The 18,898-nt window shown below is 41.4% G+C and overlaps 3 protein-coding genes across 5 annotated transcripts; 2 read left to right on the forward strand and 1 right to left on the reverse strand.

Annotated features, from left to right (window-relative positions):
• Positions 1-223: 223 nt before the first annotated feature.
• Positions 224-7,403, reverse strand: terb1 (telomere repeat binding bouquet formation protein 1). 2 transcript variants are annotated; one of them, XM_072385204.1, is made up of 19 exons: positions 6,946-7,403; positions 6,729-6,839; positions 6,505-6,636; positions 6,055-6,186; positions 5,750-5,810; positions 5,538-5,650; positions 5,285-5,413; positions 5,029-5,181; positions 4,807-4,938; positions 4,528-4,653; positions 4,084-4,220; positions 3,628-3,992; positions 3,471-3,535; positions 3,293-3,370; positions 2,695-2,931; positions 2,169-2,234; positions 2,000-2,059; positions 1,069-1,121; positions 224-720 (listed from the first exon to the last, which is right to left on the reverse strand). In XM_072385204.1, exons 1-19 carry the CDS (start codon positions 6,980-6,982, stop codon positions 556-558), a joined length of 2,352 nt encoding a protein of 783 aa, XP_072241305.1. In that variant the 5' UTR covers positions 6,983-7,403; the 3' UTR covers positions 224-555. The 2 variants fall into 2 exon arrangements, with proteins under 2 accessions (XP_072241305.1, XP_072241304.1); XM_072385203.1 differs by lacking the exons at positions 6,505-6,636; positions 6,729-6,839; positions 6,946-7,403 and having other exon boundaries at positions 4,528-4,650; positions 6,055-6,153.
• Positions 7,404-7,949: 546 nt separating this feature from the next.
• On the forward strand, positions 7,950-11,080 carry pdp2 (putative pyruvate dehydrogenase phosphatase isoenzyme 2). Of its 2 annotated transcripts, XM_072385684.1 has the most exons (9): positions 7,950-7,995; positions 8,385-8,517; positions 8,612-8,788; positions 8,969-9,088; positions 9,187-9,473; positions 9,646-9,751; positions 9,836-10,072; positions 10,160-10,459; positions 10,573-11,080. In XM_072385684.1, exons 2-9 carry the CDS (start codon positions 8,437-8,439, stop codon positions 10,846-10,848), a joined length of 1,584 nt encoding a protein of 527 aa, XP_072241785.1. In that variant the 5' UTR covers positions 7,950-7,995; positions 8,385-8,436; the 3' UTR covers positions 10,849-11,080. The 2 variants fall into 2 exon arrangements, with proteins under 2 accessions (XP_072241785.1, XP_072241784.1); XM_072385683.1 differs by having other exon boundaries at positions 7,958-8,517.
• An 829-nt stretch (positions 11,081-11,909) lies between these two features.
• Positions 11,910-18,407, forward strand: LOC140307004 (B-cadherin). The gene is made up of 15 exons (XM_072385682.1): positions 11,910-12,077; positions 13,414-13,497; positions 13,597-13,722; positions 13,802-13,957; positions 14,108-14,249; positions 14,331-14,503; positions 14,592-14,720; positions 14,808-14,993; positions 15,092-15,336; positions 15,454-15,596; positions 15,709-15,933; positions 16,779-17,003; positions 17,079-17,212; positions 17,698-17,841; positions 17,947-18,407. Exons 1-15 carry the CDS (start codon positions 12,051-12,053, stop codon positions 18,196-18,198), a joined length of 2,391 nt encoding a protein of 796 aa, XP_072241783.1. The 5' UTR covers positions 11,910-12,050; the 3' UTR covers positions 18,199-18,407.
• Positions 18,408-18,898: the final 491 nt, after the last annotated feature.

Genomic DNA, 18,898 nt, shown 5'->3' on the forward strand with positions numbered 1-18,898 from the left:
ACGGCTAAAACCTCAGAATAGACTCATAATTGTTTTTGTTTTAAAGAAAGTCCTTGAATATGTGGCCCCAGGAGTTAAAAATGTTAAAGACTTTGACTACGCTCAAGGACACATTGGCACGTGTGAATGTGACAACACTGTGCTCCTTTCTCAAAGGTCGGTGATCTTACATGACAACTTGTGATGTGAACAACAGACATGTACAAATAAATACTGCGTCTGCAGCTACATTTTCAATGAATAATCTTTATTAAACTCAGGTAACATGAATTCAAAATCAAGATGTACTGAACTGAGAAGATGCTGAATCCAAACTTTCAACCATATGCAAAGTACTAACAACCAAATACAATATATTAAATTTAAAGAGAGCATATACTGACTTAACTTATTGAATTTTATAGTGCCATCGTCAATGAGATCTCAGGACAACAATTATATACACCAATCATTCTTAGCTCTAAATTTCTGAGGAAGAAATTGGAGGAAAAAGAAAGGAACTTAATCTCAATGCAGCTGGACAGTTATTTTCCAAAACACCTCATTTCAGGGGCTTCATGTCACCATCAGTCGCCTGTATTTCTTGGCCAGGTCAACATTAGTGCGTCCAGGTTGGAAGGGATATGACCACAAGATAGAGTTCCAGGAGAAGCCATATTTCTTTACTCCAGACAGCAGGTAGCGGACCTCCTCGTGGCTGAAGTCCTGCCTCTTCCTTCTCTTTCAGTATTTAGAAGAAAGGCAGAAGAGGCCGCATTTCAATAAAGATTCGACGGTATTTCAGGTGGAGAGTGAGGCTTGTGGGAGACATTACAAACACACATGCACCTGACATGAAATCTAAACTAAATTAAATGGGGGAAAATGAGTCAAACATCTTGTTTTTTTTTATTATGGCAAGATGGCTGTGACAAATACTAACAGACCAGATTTTAGTGCACTCACAGTATGATGCATATGTACTTTGACCCATTCTAGTATGTTATGGCAATTTGTTGGGACTGAAAAACTCAACTTACAAATATCAACATTTGAAAAATAGATTTTTTTTCAGTGGTCTCTGCTTACCTTTGACTGCTCCTCAACAGCGCGCCGTACACTGTTAGTCTTTCCTCTTCTCCCTGTGTTTGGAACATGAAACTGTGTCAGGATGGTGTAGTTACAAGCCTTTTAACTCATTCTGTTTCATCAACATTTCATATCAGCTGGCTGGATCACTAAGATTTCATATGCAGAGAAAAAGCTGCCCGACAAACAAAAATACAGGCGAATATATGCTGACAGAGGGAGCGGAATAAATGAGACCGAAACAAACTTTAAAAGCATTACGGAGAGAATGAACCCTGAAAAAATGGTGAACCATGTTGAAAATCTGGACTGAGCAATGGAAGAAAAACTTGGTAGGGACTCTTACAAAGTGTGCATTGGAAAAACCATTTGGCTTGGAGGCCAGAAAGAAACAATAAATCTCAGTAGACTGCACTGTATAAAAATGCCTCAGCATTTCAACACCACACCAACTTTTTTGACAACAGAATGTCTAACTATGGAGATGATGCGAAGGGAAAAAAACTGCAAAAGCAAGAAGAAAAAGATGGCCGAGGAAAGGAAAAACAAAAACATAACGAATAAGCATATACATTCAGTGAAAAGCAGAAGAGCCGAATTGCCAAATGATAATCCCTCTACTTCCCTTGTAGTCACAGGCCAACACAAAAGCATCAGAACAAATCATTGCAATATCTGACTTTATCTGGCTCTCTCTGTCACACACACATGCACACCCACACTGTGTTATACGGAGTGTGAAACAGCTTAATACAGCTGTGGTGCTCTGAACCAGCTCTGGTCTGTGCTGTGAGAACACTGGCCTCAGTTCAACATTCTTTCTGCTCTTTGCTTTGTCTGCTGCCAAGAACACATTGCAGAGGACAGCTCCCACCACAGGCTCTCAGTCATAACATTCACACACATACTGAAAGTAATATACTGTACGCACCCCGATCTAACGTTGGATCGCCATCCTCAGGTGAATGTTGCCTTTTTAGGGGAGCCAAGCCTGGACCAAAAGAGGAGTGATGGAATCAGTGTTGTTGAACATGGTAAACTTTGAACTAAATGTACAAACGGTAAATTACATGTTGCCACAGTATGATCATATTTCATACCAATCCTGCAGTGAGAGGTAACTGTCTCCTTCTCAGCTCTTCTGCGCAGAGGAGTCAAACTGATGCCTGTAAAGATATCCAGAATTCGCATTTATTGAATATGATACATATGTGTGAGATGGATGGTGTTCGTCTTACAACGACAGGGAGCAGCTTGCAAGTACTCATATCCTCTCTTAAACTTTGAGGAAACACTTAAGAGTACAGACTGCAGTAGTTAGGATATGGTGTGCATCTCTTTTGTAGGTTATTCAAGTTCTAGTTATGAAGTAAATGAAAACATAAAAGGCGACTGAAGGATCCGGACGTGGCAGTCTTACTGCAAACTGTTTAGTAATACAATTTTACAAAAGCTTCAGTGCACCCACAAGGTAATACCCTGAAATACAGGCCGCGTCCATGTTCTAATATCTTTACAGGTTCCCTGTGAACTGCTTTTCTATTCGTTCTATCATTTAGCCTTACTATATCAAATTTAGATAGAACTTAACAATTGAGGAAAGCAGTCAGGCTTTTAAAGGCTTACCACTCCAGTTTACACAGCTTCTGTGTGAGTTTGCAGCTGATACTCTCACGGTGTTTGCTTCTGAGTGCTCCACTGCATCGCCCTGGTGCTCTTTCATAAGCACAATGTTGAAGCGATGCATGCTGAATTGCTCTGTGGCTTCTTGGAGAACTCTATGCATGTCACAGCTGTTGCGGCATGAGCTTTGGAGAGATGCAAAAGTGCGACTGGTCACTTTGTTAAAAGGTAACGCACAACCTAAAGGAGAGAAAGAGGGGTACTTAGCTTAATCAGAACTGGTGATACATACATTAATGTATCTGAATGACCTGCTCAAGTCTAAAGGTATAATTGAAGATCATTTCGGTTGCTGTCTAGTGTTGTCCAAACAAAGCCTGAGCAGGTCAGCAGGACAAGAGGATCACATAATACACTGACCCACACTTTTAGTCTAAAACGTATTGTTGAGATTTTCTGCACTTCAGGACAAAATTCAAGTAAGATTGAAAAAGGAAGAGTCCTCTTCTTCCAAAAACACAGTGAGGTAAAGCCTGTCTGATACACTTGACTTGTTTGATCTGTAAACAAACATTTGATAATACATCTTCATATTCCCCACCTGCACACCGGATATGAGAGACTGAGTGTTCCTCCGCAGGAATTTTCTCTACCCCCCTTTTCTCAACGTCCTGTAAATCTACCAGAAAAAAAAAAACGCACTACTAAGAAAAGCTTGTTGGACTGAAAACAAACATTGAAGCAATTGTGTGCTAAAGGTAAAGCGCCGTTTCTCTTACCATCAGTGCATTCACTCTCTTTTGGTTTGGTCTGCCACACTGGTAAGGGGGGTTTGAATGATTCACTGAATAGAAAAACAGTGGGTGATGTGATTATCAAAACACTATCTACTCTTTTTATCCAAAAAATAACTCATCACTGATCAACTCCACTGACTTGTTCACTGAATTTAACTCGCTGCCTCTCTCTAGTGGCCGCACATGAGAAGACGTCTGGGCTCCTCCTCCCTTGCACACAGAACACCTCACGTCTCCTCCACTGCTTTTAGTCTTCTCTTCCAGAAGATTTAAGTTGATACTAAATTTCTTGATTTCACTATCAATCCCTTTGTCAACCATGTTTTCGTCAGTTTGAGGTTTAATGCTGCTTTCATTGACCTGTTGCGCATTCTTCAGCCTGTGGATGGTTTTGATGCTTTCCCTCCTTTGTGGTGGTACAAGTAAAGCTGGGTATAGAGAGGGCAGGACTTGACCTTCAATCGAATTTGATGGGTTAATGTCTTCCTGCTCATCTTTGACCTCCTAATGAGCATAAGCACACGTCATAAATCACTTCGACACAGGCATGGATCAGGCTGCACTGTATGTGTGTGTAAGTGAATGCACATCTAACCTTCAGCTGTCTTTTCTCTAACAAACCAATCCTGCGCAGCAATTCTCTGGCTGAACTCTTGAAACCCTCCATGTCTGTAAGCGGCTCCTCGTTTTCGGCATGCTTTGCGATCAGACCAGGCACTCCGAAACACATAGCTTAACAAAAAAGTCAAACGGGCTTGCATTCAATCCACAAATTGTTCACTACGAACCAATTTAAATAATCTAATTTTCAGTCTCAGGTAGAAAATCGACAGAAAAGGCTATGCATGGGTAAAGCAAAAGAAATTCAAGGACTGCTTTTAACATATAAAATGGGTTAGAATAAAAAGACAGCCAAGATCACTGTTAACTCATTTAGTTTTGATATAATGCTTTCTAAGGTACGCATGATTCCTCTTTACTACCTCACTTAAATCAAATGATGGCTTAGTCTCATAGAAGACTAAGTGGTTTAACTTACTGGCCTTTTTGCAAGTCTGCAATATGAAAGCAGCTGCCTTCCTGACCTCCTCACTTGTGTCCTCTGTGAGGAAAGTTATGATGAGTGGCAGGCCTCCGCACTGCACCAGCTGGGATTGGTGCTCTGCTACAGAAAAGCAAATAAGCACAAAGGAAAACTCTCATCTATAACACTTTCAACATCTATGCAATGTGAGAACCTCCAGTAAGTGCCAAAAGTGTCAATATAAAGACTCACAGAATATTCTAAACACAAAAATACCACACAGTGAGGACTCACCAGAGGCCTGAGTGCACTGCCCAATGCTTAATAAAACAGCGAGTCTGTCATCAGGGTCCATGTGAGAGCTTGTCAGCAGACAGAAAAGATGGGACACTACCCCATACCGAGCCAGTCCTGCAGCCAGCGCAGCTACAAGGAAAATAATGTGATTGGAGATGGACATACTTTTGGCTGTGGAAGTGAACTGCGAAGGTGCACGTGTTTAAGAGCAGCACGCACAGTTATCAGTGATGCAAGCTGACAGGGTCTTGGATATAATGACAGACAGCTGACAAGACAATAAGCTTGTATCTGCAGCAGAGGCTTGATGAACCAGAGCAAGGGTAAGAGTTTCCAAACCCCCAGAGGCCGAAAAACTCTCCTGCACACACGCTGCGAAAACAAAGAGGTGATAATCAGAATTTTGGAGTCGGTTTACGTTTGCCTAGAAATGAGAAACAGTTTGAGCAGAAGCCATCTCGCCATCTTCACTTACAGTTGTTGGCAACGGTCATTGCGATGAAGGAGCATATGGGTTGAAATATTTCGGTGCAGGGCAGAGAAATCTGCTGAAGCCAGATTTTTATTTTGGGAAAGGCTGCAACACAAATACGCTGAGCGTCCTCTGCAATACAAAAGAAACACCTTACAAAATGAAGAAAAACACTGATTTGAGTGACATTTATCTGCTGGATCACACCGGATCTTGAGCTGCTCACTACATGACACAAGTACACAGACAATATTACCGTTCTGAGGATTGTTGACACATCCGCACAGAGCACTGGATAGAGATGCCCATAGTTGGTAGGTTTGAGAGGCAATTCTGAAATTTTCCCCCGTGGAGATGGGGAAAGTGGTCCTGCAAAAAAATCACCCCCATATAAAGTGTTTTTAATAAATTTCAGGGTATCTATCAAAACTTGATGAAAATTATCTGCGGTTAAGCAGTGCAAAATACCTGAACAGATTGAGCAGAATGTCTAGGCAACCAGTAGCTTGAGCTAAAGTCTGTCCTGACTCTGAAAGGACACACAAACAGTTCTAAATGTGTGCCTGACAGAAGCAAAATGATTCCCTCAGAAGCCAAACAAAATCCCCCCCTGCAAAATTTTGTTTTACAAATTTAGAATGTCTTTCGTGAGCCTGAAACTCATCCAGACAAAAGGAAATACCGTAAGATGTGAGAGAAAGCGTGCATCTGAATGGGGAAAACCAGTGGTGTGGCTGTAATCTATTCTGTCAGTTAAGAAGCTTTGATCTTACTGTTGTTGGCTACCAGGACAAACAGCATATAGACAGACACCCTTTTCTGTGTCAGTGGGACGTCTTGTTTGATCAGCAAGCCAGCAATGTCTGCAAATATCTCCTTTCTGCACAGAGAATTCTTGCAGTACACTACCAGAAGGAGAGATAAAGGTAGATATCGTCAATACATAGAGGTGCAAGTTACGATTCAACGATTCTGTACTTGTAACATTACTTGTAACTTGTTATAACGGCATTCATTCATATTACACTGCATAATGCATGCACACATATATGCTTCATCCCAATTTAGCACCACTTTATGATACGTAATACGTAATAATACTTTGTCCCCGGTTCGGCAAGAGTGATTAATATTCACTGAAGCTTAAAGCAAAGCACATGACAGAAGGTCGGGTATCTACAGCTTTCAAAACTCCTACAATAAATTGAGACGAAGCAACTTACCATTCGCCTCTGCCAATGTGCCAAGTGTAAAGAGAGCTGTCTCCTTAACATCTGAATGAACAATGCTGGACTTGGACAGGTCGTAGACAAATGCTACACCGCCCAGCTCTCTCAGCAGGTCCACATTATCTTCTGAAATAATGAAAATGAACCATTTTTTATCCAAGCGTTACTCTAAACCAAAAAATCTCGCAGACTGATAGCACGCTTCTTTTCACCGTTACCTCTCTTTTCACAGATTGAGTGAATGGTGAGGAGAGCTTGTTTCTGTAAATCAGGGCACTTCATCTGAAACTTCAGGCACTCGAGCAGTAAGCTGAGATCTGTTTTCGTGGCTGAAAGAAGAGCAATAAAAAACAAATCACTGTGGCATACATGTGTCTTTTGTATTGACGAAGTTCATAATCAAAATAATTAAAGTGACGGCTTAATGTCACTTACTATTACGGGTGTTGCTGGGAACACTTGTCTTATCCATTTTCTCTATTTAAACGTCCCGGTGTCAAAAGTTTCCGGCTAACTAAATGCTACCGTTTTTTTCATTCCTACACTTTGTCTCTGGTAACTTTTAACATTTTCATTAAAGTTGTGAATTTCTATTTCCAGAGTTAAAGCTAGCTTAAGAGCAATTACTGTAGCTAATGAAGGTAAATAAAAAATCCCGACGATCAAAGTCACACTTTGGAAGCAGAATATTTCACGTAAGGTACTAAATAACCTCACAAATACTCCTTAAGTGTCACTAAATTAAAGATTAATATTTTTAGCGTTAGTCAGCGTTATTTTTGGCCCACAATTCCTCAGTCTCGCTCGGAATAACCGTTGGAATGGTGACCGACAGAACTTTGGAACTCGGCGTTACCATGGAAACCAACCATTCGAGGGGCTCCGATTACTGCTTTGAATACTAAAACTAGCATTTGTCTTCTTGCCTTGTGTTGAACACATTTGAAACTTTTTGAAGAAACTTTGTCCAAAAATAGTTTAAAAACCACTCAAAAAAAAGAAGAAAGAAGAAAGGAGGAAACCGACTGTGAAATAGGGTCGTGAAAGGGTTGGTTAGCGAATCCCATTTCCCCTTAAATACTCTGCACGTGACTGAAAATTCTCAACTGTTGATGTGTTTGCTTCATTTGTCTCGAAGGCAATGTAGATATCAAGAAGCTATCAATGTAGATATCAACAGCAATATTTTAGCAAGATATTTATCAATTCTGTGAATAATGAAGGGATTTTTTTATGTTTAAAATCGTGCAATAACCACATTGGTCTCAATTTGACTAAATACTATAACACAGACACAAAGTAAAGGTATCTAGTATAAATAACTGCTACTTAGGAAGATGAGAGTAAGATAAACAACTAATAAATTATAAATTAAAATGATCTAAAATATAGATTTTTGTCTCCACCAAACGCGAGATGATCGTCTGATGTATACGTCAGACGTTGGTGCTACGCGTCGCTGTCATGTTTGTTTGGGACTGATACGTTAACGGACCTTTGTGGACTCGTAACAACGTTTACACGTATCCCATTAAGTTGTTTATATTTGGCATTTGACTTGTACGCTTTGTTATATCGATATATGCGTCCAGGCGGTTAATAGAGAGATTCTGGGGTAACAGAGCATTAGCGGAGACAGCTGGAGCTAGCATGCTAACTACGAAAAACCTGTTAAAACTATCGGTCATGAGGCAGACAGGATTAGACGTGTAACGTCAATAAAATATTGTGAGATAAAGCACGCTGGTGGTTGATTGCTGTCCTGTTTTGAAGCTTGCTAACCTGTGCAGCTTTTAGCTTGCTTACTTTTGGCTTTAGCTCATCGGGTACTGAGAAATATGTGACGTGTTCTTGTCTTAAAATCCTTAGTACAGACATAAACGTGAACTAGCAGTTCAACACTTTATCAGCAGCGTTGTAGCAGTGATGTATGGACGTGTGTACGCCAGCGTCCTTCAGAGAGCCTCAAGCTACACACTGACACTTTGTTCTACAGTTCAATTTCAGGTGTGTATCCGTATCGGACTGTGTTTTTATGCACATTACATGTCATGAGTTCATCATGATTTCATAGCTTTTTTTTCCGTCTTCTTTCTCTCAGACAGCCCATCGTTGTCACTTCTCATCCTGGGGTACCTCCGGATCAGACAGATGGTGCTGCACTGGTCAGGGATTTGTAAACTGGTCTCAAAGTGGGCGACCTTTTTCAACACATCAGGATCTAGACTTCCAGCTGAGCAGAGTGCAGATCAACAATATTCTTAGGAGCAATGAGCAGGTAATGGCTATCATGGAGCCTCAGTTTTAGTCTATTGCAAATGTAAAATTTAAAAGTAAAGCATGCAGTTGACAAGCTTGTTCCTCGAAAGATGAAATCTGTTTTAACTGATCTGTTTACATATATTACTGTTCAATTATGAGTAACCGTAATCTCTGTCGGTCTGTCTGTCCATTTTAGACTGTGGATGTGCCAGAGTTTGATGGCAGAGCACTCAGTGTTGTGAGAAAGTTTGACACCAACCAATTGGCTGCTAACACACCTAATGAGGACCGTCGCAGTGCAGCCACCTGTTTACAGGTATGCAACCATTACTCTCTGTCCCCACATCAATCTCTTTAATATATTCTCCTCTGCTGTAGAATATAAATGTAATGTTTTTTTTCTCTCATCTCCAGTCAAAGGGCATGCTCTTTGGAGTGTTCGATGGCCACGGGGGCTGGGCGTGTGCCCAGGCTGTCAGTGAGCGACTGCTGTACTATATAGCTGTCGCAATGATGCCAAAGCACAGCTTGGAGGAACTTGAAAAGTGCATGGAGCATGGCAGACCCGTTCCTCCCATCTTACAGTGGTATAAACATCATACAGATATGAATTATCGAGAATCTGCCTCCCTGTATATCAACCATCTTAGAGTCTTCTGGCAAGAATTACTGGACAGTGAGGACCATGATGCCGGCATGAGGTAAGTACACGTGTGTTTCTCTGACAAAATGTCACATGCCTTGGTGTTTTGGCCTTAACTATTTTGCAATACACTTCTCAAGATAGTACTTTAGTGATTTAGAATACACAGCACAGCAATAAAATATCAAGAGAACAGCAGAAAGCCAAACTCAGCACTCTTTAAATTTCAGTCCTCGGGATGCTTTAGATTGCGCTTTCAAGCGGCTTGACGCTGACATCTCCCTGGAGGCTCAAGTCCCTCTTTCCAATGACCTGATGAAAAGTACAGCCATCCAGGTAACAGTATAACAGCTGTCTTTGCTGCTTCATCGCATCAAAGCTCCCGTGGTGCTGACAATACATATAACATTTTCTGTCCAGGTTGCATTTGCAGGGTGCACGGCTTGTGTGGCTCATGTCGGCACTGATGGGATCCATGTTGCTAATGCCGGTGACTGCCGCGCAGTTTTAGGGGTGCAGAATGAAGACGGTTCGTGGGGCGCATTGAATCTTTCTCAGGACCACAACTCACAAAACCAGGCTGAGATGGAACGAATCAAAGCCCAGCATCCACCTTCAGAGAGAGACACTGTTGTCACAGATGACAGACTTCTGGGGGTGAGTTGCCCTCGCAGCGCTGCAAAACAAGTGGACCATTAAATTGACCAAATAAACCCCAGGCTTAATCCGTCATCTTGCTTTCAGGTTCTGATGCCCCTGCGTGCGTTTGGTGATGTGCGATTCAAATGGAGCCATGAGTTACAACAGAGCATTTTGGCCAGCCTGGAATCTGGAGTGGACCTTGACTCACTCAATTTGTACCAGTATACTCCGCCTAATTATCTAACACCGCCCTACCTGGACGTGACACCCGAGATAACCTATCACAAGCTGAGACCTCAGGACCGCTTTCTGATCCTCGGCACTGACGGGCTGTGGGATGAACTCAGGAGTGAGGAGGCGGTGCGACTTGTTGGAGAGCACTTGAGTGGAATTCACTTACAGGTTTGTGACAGTAAACGTAACAAATATTTAAATCTCTCAGTAGCCTTTACACAAATTATATAATAAACAACTGATTCTCATTTAAACGTCCGGTTTTTTTTTTTTTTTTCCAGGCTCCAGTTTCTCCCGCCGAGAGGCAACTGAAGCTGGGTCAGATGCATGAGCTCTTGCTAAAACGGCGTGCCCGTGCCTCTCCAGCGCTGGACACCAACGCTGCCACACACCTCATCAGACATGCTCTTGGCACGGGGGAGTATGGAGAGCTGTCCCAGGAGAGACTGGCCTCAATGCTTGCTTTGCCAGAGGATCTAGCTCGAATGTACAGGGACGATATCACAGCTACTGTGGTGTTTCTGAACTATGACTTGGCCAGATCTCGCCACAGTTAACGGGAGTTTTCTTCCGAACTTCCACCAAAGCCCAAAAGTTTAAGCAAAGTTTAAGTCATAGTCAGTCCAAAAAAAAAAAAAAAAAACTGTTACATGAACTAATTGATAGATACTCAAGTGAGAAGACAGTTTTCAGTGCTGTATTATGTGCAGGTAATATTTAAAATGAATCACTGATGGGTGCAGCTAGCACAGGTTGCATGTTGATAATTTTAGGTAAAAATGAAGGAGAAAACAGAACATTGGTCCGTTTACAGTGTGTTCATGTGTCAGGTCAATTATAGAAAGCGAATACATAGGTACACAATAAGGCATGTGCTCACTTTTCTTAGCATTTCCTTGTTTGTCCTGTCAGCACAGACAATCCATCTGTGCCTTTTTTCCTGTTTACATCCCTGTAAGCTATGAATTTTACCTTCAAATTTATATCAAGATCATCTTATTAATTTAAATGGTTTTAAATCCTCAGTGTCCTCACTGAAAAAAACTGAAATGTTTTATAATAAACAAATGAGAAAAAAAAGTTTGTGTTATTCAATTATTGTTTAATTGGATTAAAAAATCTGTACCACTGAAAGGGCAACTGGCACCCTGCCGAACGCAGGTTCATGTTCTGGCATCAAAACGTGAGAAATAAACCACCAGCGTATTTGCTGAGTGTTACGTGACCTAATCGGATCCTCAGTGTTTTGTAAACAGATGCAGTCTTTAGAAAAGAAGGTTCAGCTAAACTGGTCTTAATTAGTTGGTCTTGGGGAATTCTAAGTGTTAACCAGCGCTCTCAGTTAAACCACTTTAGTCTGCAGTTCCTTTCTTTAAAGTTGGAGTCATTTTAAACGCGCATTACAGAAACACCGCGAGTTTTGAAATGCGAGCGTCGAAAGCCTCACCTGCATAAACGCACCTGCATGTCTGATGCAGTCGCCTCAGACTTGTTTATCCCTAACATTTTGCTGATGCGATCAAACAGTAACTCACTGTAGCTACAGGCAGTTTGAAGGAAGATTTCAGCAGCAGCAGCACCTGGGTCTCAGAAAGGATTAATTAATACACTTACTGACGAATTAAGGAGGTTCGGTACAGGCCACAAACTTGGCAGTTTTCCACTGAAACACAGTGGTGGCTCTTGTCCTGACCACAGAGGTCATACCTGTAGGGTGTCTAAGCTGAGGGACCTGACGGGAAACAGCAGGACTTGAGAAATGATCTTTTTGTTCTGCCAGATTCAGGTGAGTGTTTGACATGTTTTTTCTCTTTTGACATTTACATATCTCTATTTCCCCGCGTACCTGAATCTTGTTTCTTATTTTCAATATTTTCATTGTGGTATTAAAGACAATCCTTTTTGTGACACAGTTATTTGTCGTCAAACTGTTACTCCGAGGATTCATTTTATTGTAGAACAAATAGAGTTCTCTCAGCTAAAACCTGAGATGGAAGAGTGAGTTTTATCCTTCTTAGAAGACTATAAAGGAGTGAACCATTCGTAAAGATCCGTTTGCAGAATTATCAGGCAACTAAATTACAAAACCTTGTGATCTGTTTTGTTGTTCTCAGTTTTTAGCATTGGCGTGTCAAATCAATGACATAGAATGTACCAAATACCATGTTACAAAAGATAGTTCTTGCCTTTATATCTGCTGAATGCTACACCCAGCCTTTATAAATGTCTGTATTGAGCCTTCTACCCATGGAGTCTGTCAGTTTAATTTTTCTTTAGGCTGTCCCAAAACAATTTAAGTTTGAGAAGGGCAGGAGCCTATCCCAGCCGTCATTGGGCGAAAGGCAGGGTCACACCCTGGACAGGTCACCGGTCCGCATCAACCCCTTTTTAACGTTTTCAGTTCAACTGAAAACAAGACATGCAGGAAGTGTTGTCATTTTTCAAACCCGAAGTCTCATTTTAATTCTGTGTTGATTTCAGAAAGCACACAATAGATTAAAACCTGTGCACTAAAAACTTGATGGAATTGTATTCATTTTACTCCTTTAAAATAAGGTTCAGACATCATTTAAACCCTACCTGAATCTAACATTGCCATGCTATCCATATCTTTAATGAGCAGAGCAAGTACACTGTCACATAGAACTGTATTTGTGTGTGTGTGTGTGTGGGCGTGTGTGTGTGCGTGTGTGTGTGCGTGTGTGTGTGTGTGGAGTGTTGCATGAAAATAGGAGGAGAGCTGTAGTGTGTGTGTGTGTGGCGGCTGTAGCTCAGGAGGAAGAGCAGTCGCCCACCAATCGGAAGGTCGGTGTTTCGACCTTCGTGAGTGTTGCAGCAGGTCTTTCTTTACAGTATTATTGTAAACAGCTGTAGTGTGTGTGTGTGTGTGTGTGTGTGTGTGTGTGGAGTGTTGCATGAAAATAGGAGGAGAGCTGTAGTGTGTGTGTGTGTGGCGGCTGTAGCTCAGGAGGAAGAGCAGTCGCCCACCAATCGGAAGGTCGGTGTTTCGACCTTCGTGAGTGTTGCAGCAGGTCTTTCTTTACAGTATTATTGTAAACAGCTGTAAAAGCCTTCATGATAAATGTTTGCTGACTGATGTTTGAGTCATGTCTGTTCCTCAGAGTTTGGTGTCTCTAGCCGCTGCAGGGATGCACCCAAGACATTTGGACAACGGACTCAACTGTGCAAATCAAAGTAATCTTGAGGTACATTAAAAAGTTGTGTTTGTTTTCTTAGTCTAACGGTTAAGACACGTGACTGGCTCTACTTCAGCATTTTTTTCTGATACAAACACTGTCCTCCAGCTGCTCCCAATCATTGAGTTTCCACAAATGTCCGGTGATTTGAAACGGATGAAGAGAGAGTGGATTATTCCACCCATTTATTATCCAGAAAATGACAGGGGTCCATACCCCAAATATATGGTGAAGGTAACTGCTGTACAATTTTGCAACTCAAATTATTTTGAATGCACTCACACTGACCCAGTCCCCCTTCACTGCCATTTAGCTCAAGTCCAGCAACGATGAAAAGATGGCGATAACCTACAAAATCAGTGGACCAGGAGCGGATCAGTCCCCCATGGGTATTTTTACTGTCAGTCAGCGGTCTGGTGTGATGTATGTGACCCAGTCACTGGACAGGGAGAAAAGAGCTAAGTACATTGTGAGCTAAGGCAAAATGTAATCTCACTTTATACCGTTACAGTCATTTCTGATTATTAGTGTATTTTCTTAACGAAGCCATGTCCTCTTGGAAGTTTGTTGATAGTTTAAATGTTGGATTACTTTTTGAGGAAACCGCTGTGTTTTACAGCTCTGGGCCCATGCTCTGACTGAGGGAGTCAAGGTGGAGGAGCCCATGGCGCTCATTATCAACATCATTGACCAGAATGACAATGCGCCTGAATTCACTCAGAATACTTTCACTGGCAGAGTGAGCGAATGTGCAGATATTGGTGAGTAAAAACTCAACGGACTTCTTGAAATGTAAGTATGAAGTCCACTCAGTCAATTTTGGTCTTTTTTTTCTTTAACAGATACACCCATCATAAGTGTAACAGCAGTGGATAAAGATGATCCAGAGACAGACAATGCCATAATTAGATATAAAATAAAATCTCAGGCACCTCAAGAGCCCATAAAGAACATGTTCACCATAAACTCAGTGAGTGGACTGATCAGTCTAAAAGCAGATGGACTGGACAGAGAGGTAATGTGAATATAATCATGATAACTAAACTTATCTTTCCAAGATTTCTCATCCTACTTCCCCTCTGTAATTCATTTTCTTGCGTTAGATTCACTCAAAGTACGAGCTGATCATCGAAGCTGCTGATATGGAGGGGAAAGGGCTAATCACCACCTGCACTGCCGTCATTATCATTACTGACAGCAATGATAATGCTCCACAGTTCACTTTGACATCTGTGAGTTGCACAAATACTTGACAATATGAAAAAGATGTCAAGTCTAATCTGTAATGCCACTGAGTAGAGTTTCCTACCTTTTCCCAGATCACCACATCAGTCCCTGAGAATGAGGTTGGAGTGGAGGTAGCAAGACTACAAGTTACAGACATGGACGAGTTAGGATCTCCAAATACCAACAGCAAATACTCAATAATCAAAGGCAACGAAGGTGAAGCATTCAACATCACTACAGGTTCAAATAAAATGGAGGGAATTATCACAACTGCCAAGGTTTGGGTTAACCTTTACATTTTAATAACATGTCGTTTTGCTTAACATGTGTGGTAAGTCACATACTGTATGCTTCTGTTCTCTCCTTCACTTCTAAGGAGTTGGATTTTGAGAGCATTCCTGTCTTTGTGCTACTGGTGGTGGCAACAAATGAGGCACCCTTTTCTGGACCTGTGTCTACTTCCACCGCCACGGTCACCGCGAGAGTCGTGGACAGGAACGAGCCTCCTATTTTCAGTCCTGCTGAGATGCATGTGGTTATCTTAGAGGATGTGAAAACAAACACTCCGGTGGTCAAACTCCAAGCAAAGGACCCAGACACAGCGAGGAAACAGAGCATTCGGTAATAAACACTCGTGGTATTTACGTTACTCCGTTTCATCTAACTTTCCCAGCGAATATCATGAATATCTCATGAAAATGAATAAAGAAATGAAAAAATCAAACTTCTTGTTTTCAGATATAAAGTTTACAATGACACTGCCAGGTGGCTGAGCACCAATACTAACTCAGGATTAATCAGAGTTAAAAGCAGCATGGACAGAGAATCACAACATGTTAAAGGCAGCAAGTACACAGTTCTAATCTTGGCTTATGATGATGGTAAAGTTCTACTTTTGAAATGAGCTTATAAACTCTTATACTGTTCATTCTCCATAACCAGTTTTTATACACGATTGAATAATAAGCCCTGATTCGCTCTCCTTTGCTTTAGATGATATTCCAGCTACAGGCACCGGTACTCTGGTTGTGAGTTTATTGGATGTAAATGACAATCGTCCTGTGATCAAGCAGAGGAAAGTCAGCCTGTGTAACAACGACCCTTCCCCGGTCCTCCTGGATATAGTGGACCTGGATGGACCCGGTCATGCTGGTCCTTTTACTGTGGAGCTTGTAGGGGGACACAAGATGAACTGGACCGTTAGCACTAACTCTACAAGTAGGGAAGCTCTCAACAGGGACTTAACAGACAAATTTTATTGTATTTAGAACATTTTAACAAATTTATAATTTGATTTTAAGAAATTAGAGACAAACTTACTATCGTGCTCATCTGTAGCTCATTAGCCTCCAGGAAGCTACCAAAGAAATGTTATAAAACTTGAAACATAACCATCCATCTTTGCATGGCTCACGGCCAAGGGTGCAACTACCTACTTTCTGAGGGGTATGCAGACATGACTGGCACCCCCCATTCATAACAAATAAATAAGTTTACAGTATCAGATTACTGTAATCGGATTACTCAGATGACTGTAATCAGATTACTGTGATAGGTTTACTCAGATGACTGTAATGGGATTACAGTAATCGGATTACTCAGATGACTGTAATCAGATTACTGTGATCGGATTACTCAGATGACTGTAATCGGATTACTGTAATTGGATTACTCAGATTACTGTAATCGGATTACTATAATTGGATTACTCAAATGACTGTAATCGGATTACTCAGATGACTGTAATCAGGTTATAGTAATCAGATTACAGTAATAAATTTACAATGACTTTCAATTATGTAGTCGTGTAGTGTGAGTGTTTTGTGTGGCGAGGGGGCACCTAATCAGTAACGTGCCTCTGTTATTGATCATATCATTTACAAATGCAGAAAAGCTGTTAAATAATGAAAATGCCTGCTCGAAATAATTTGTCAGCGATTGCTCTGGCGCCCCTTTGAGTGCAGTGCCCCTATGTGGCTCATACAGTGCATACCCACTTTTTGCGCCACTGCTCACGGCTCAAGCCACCCAATGCTGAAGTTTTGGCTCTGCTTCTTTTCCAGGTGATGTGGCTGTCCTGGCCCCCAGACGAGACCTTTCTCCTGGGAACTATAATATACTGATGCGCATCAATGATGATGGCATGCTGTCCCAGGACAGTACACTACATGCTGAGGTGTGCCAGTGTCACGGGACAGCTGTTACCTGCTTCATACCACGTTCTGCCCCACAACTGCACATTCCTTCTCTTACAACCCCAGTTCTGGGAGCCGTATTTGGTGTTCTGTGTACGTAACCAGTTTGTCCTACGTTTGAATCCCCTTGTTTTTTCCCCTTGACACTTATTTTTCATTTGACTATAGTGCTGCTCCTGTTACTTTTGTTGCTGAGAAGAAGAGTGAAGAGAGGGGTGGAGATAAGTGAACTTCGACTTGATGATTTTCCCAGAGACAACATCTTCTTCTACAATGAGGAAGGAGGGGGTGAAAAAGACCAGGTGGGGGAAAAAAGGCTCAGTAAAAGACGATTGTGGCTCTGATTAGTTTCAAGAAATTTCTTTGGCAGTGAAAGACATTTTTGTTTATATTGGACAATATTTCTAACTTACCTGCCTTTAAGTAAGAGAGTGATCATTACAAATCTAACTTAATGATTTTGGCCAGGACTACTTTATCTCAGTTTAATTTTCATTGAGGAAAATATACTGATAAATGAGGTCTTATTTGCTGCAGATGCATGTACAGCTGGTGAGATCAGGATAGTCTCATTGCAACAGTTGTGGATTTAAACTCAGAGAACAGGACTCAAATGCAAGGGTTAAAATATGAGCTAAAATTAGAGATTTTCACACAAGTCCTAAAATTACTTAAGTAGTGCAGACAAAATATTATTCTCAGTCATATGTTTGCTCAGAAAAATGATCTCTTATTACATATCGAAGTTTGGAATGACAGGAGATATCTGGATCCTCCTTTTTTATAGAACTACAATCAGGCACAACTCCACAGAGGGCTTGAGAACCGCTCTGAAGTTTTCAGCACTGACTTGTCCCCTACAGTCCAGAGCCGCCCAGGGTACCGCCTGCAAATCCAAGCCGATGAGGAGATTGGCAAATTCATTGAGGATGTGAGTGATGTTAACATGTACTTCTGTTAGGTTAGATCTGTGCTGTTTTTACTCAAATGTATTTGTTATTTGGTTGGGTAAAATTCTACACTCTTTCACATCTAGAACCTCCACGCTGCAGATGGTGACCTCACAGCTCCTCCTTTTGACTCTCTCCTGGTGTTTGACTATGAGGGTGGAGGCTCTGATGTGGATTCGTTCAGCTCCATCAACTCCTCGGACTCAGATGAGGAGCAGGACTTTCAGAGCTTGGGTCAGTGGGGAACACGCTTCAGTAGACTGGCAGACCTGTACACGGGGGGCCGAGAGGAGGACGATGACAGCGAGACCCTGCCAGGAAAAACTGAATGGGTCTGACATGACCTCATGTATTAATAGACCCTCTAAATTTGCGACCATCTGCCCAAAAAATTCCTCAGAGCGCTGTGTGACCTATTTTTGCTCCTTTCTGTTGTCTTTCATGCTTGTGAAGGATATATAAGCTCTGTACATGAATCGTCTTTATTTTCCTTTATTTTGTCGATCTCGTTGCTGGGATGTTGTTAAACAATAAAATTACAACCTGATTAGCAATATAAATGCTGACATTTTAATACTCAAGTGGATAATTTTGCATGTTCACTGCCACAGTGGAAGCGATGAAGTTCTGCAGGCAGTTTTGCATAGGTTATGGAGTAATTTGGAATTTTGTTCCTGTGATATGATGATCTGATTGTGGTCTATACCTTAAATTTCTGGTGAACGCTGACTATCAACAAACAGTTTAAACTGCTTCAAATGCATTTGCACTGACATGCAGTAGTTGTGAATCATTATTCATTCATTGGTGAAATAGCGTTACTGTTGAGCTTCAAACTAAATTAAGTTCTGATGTGCAAAAGATTTCCAGACCCGTGGCTGATCACAGAACAGGGGCCTTTATGGATGAGAGATTTTTGGTAGAGGTCAGGAGTGTCATAAAGAAAATGCAATCGTACTTGAATTCTATGCACTTTTGCATAGAATTCAAGTACGCAGCAATGTGACTTTATCACTTGTTTTCAAGTCTTGAATTAGA

This window comes from Leuresthes tenuis, unplaced genomic scaffold, assembly GCF_036924035.1.
Source record: "Leuresthes tenuis unplaced genomic scaffold, fLeuTen1.0.hap1 SCAF_5, whole genome shotgun sequence".
NCBI lineage: Eukaryota > Metazoa > Chordata > Actinopteri > Atheriniformes > Atherinopsidae > Leuresthes > Leuresthes tenuis.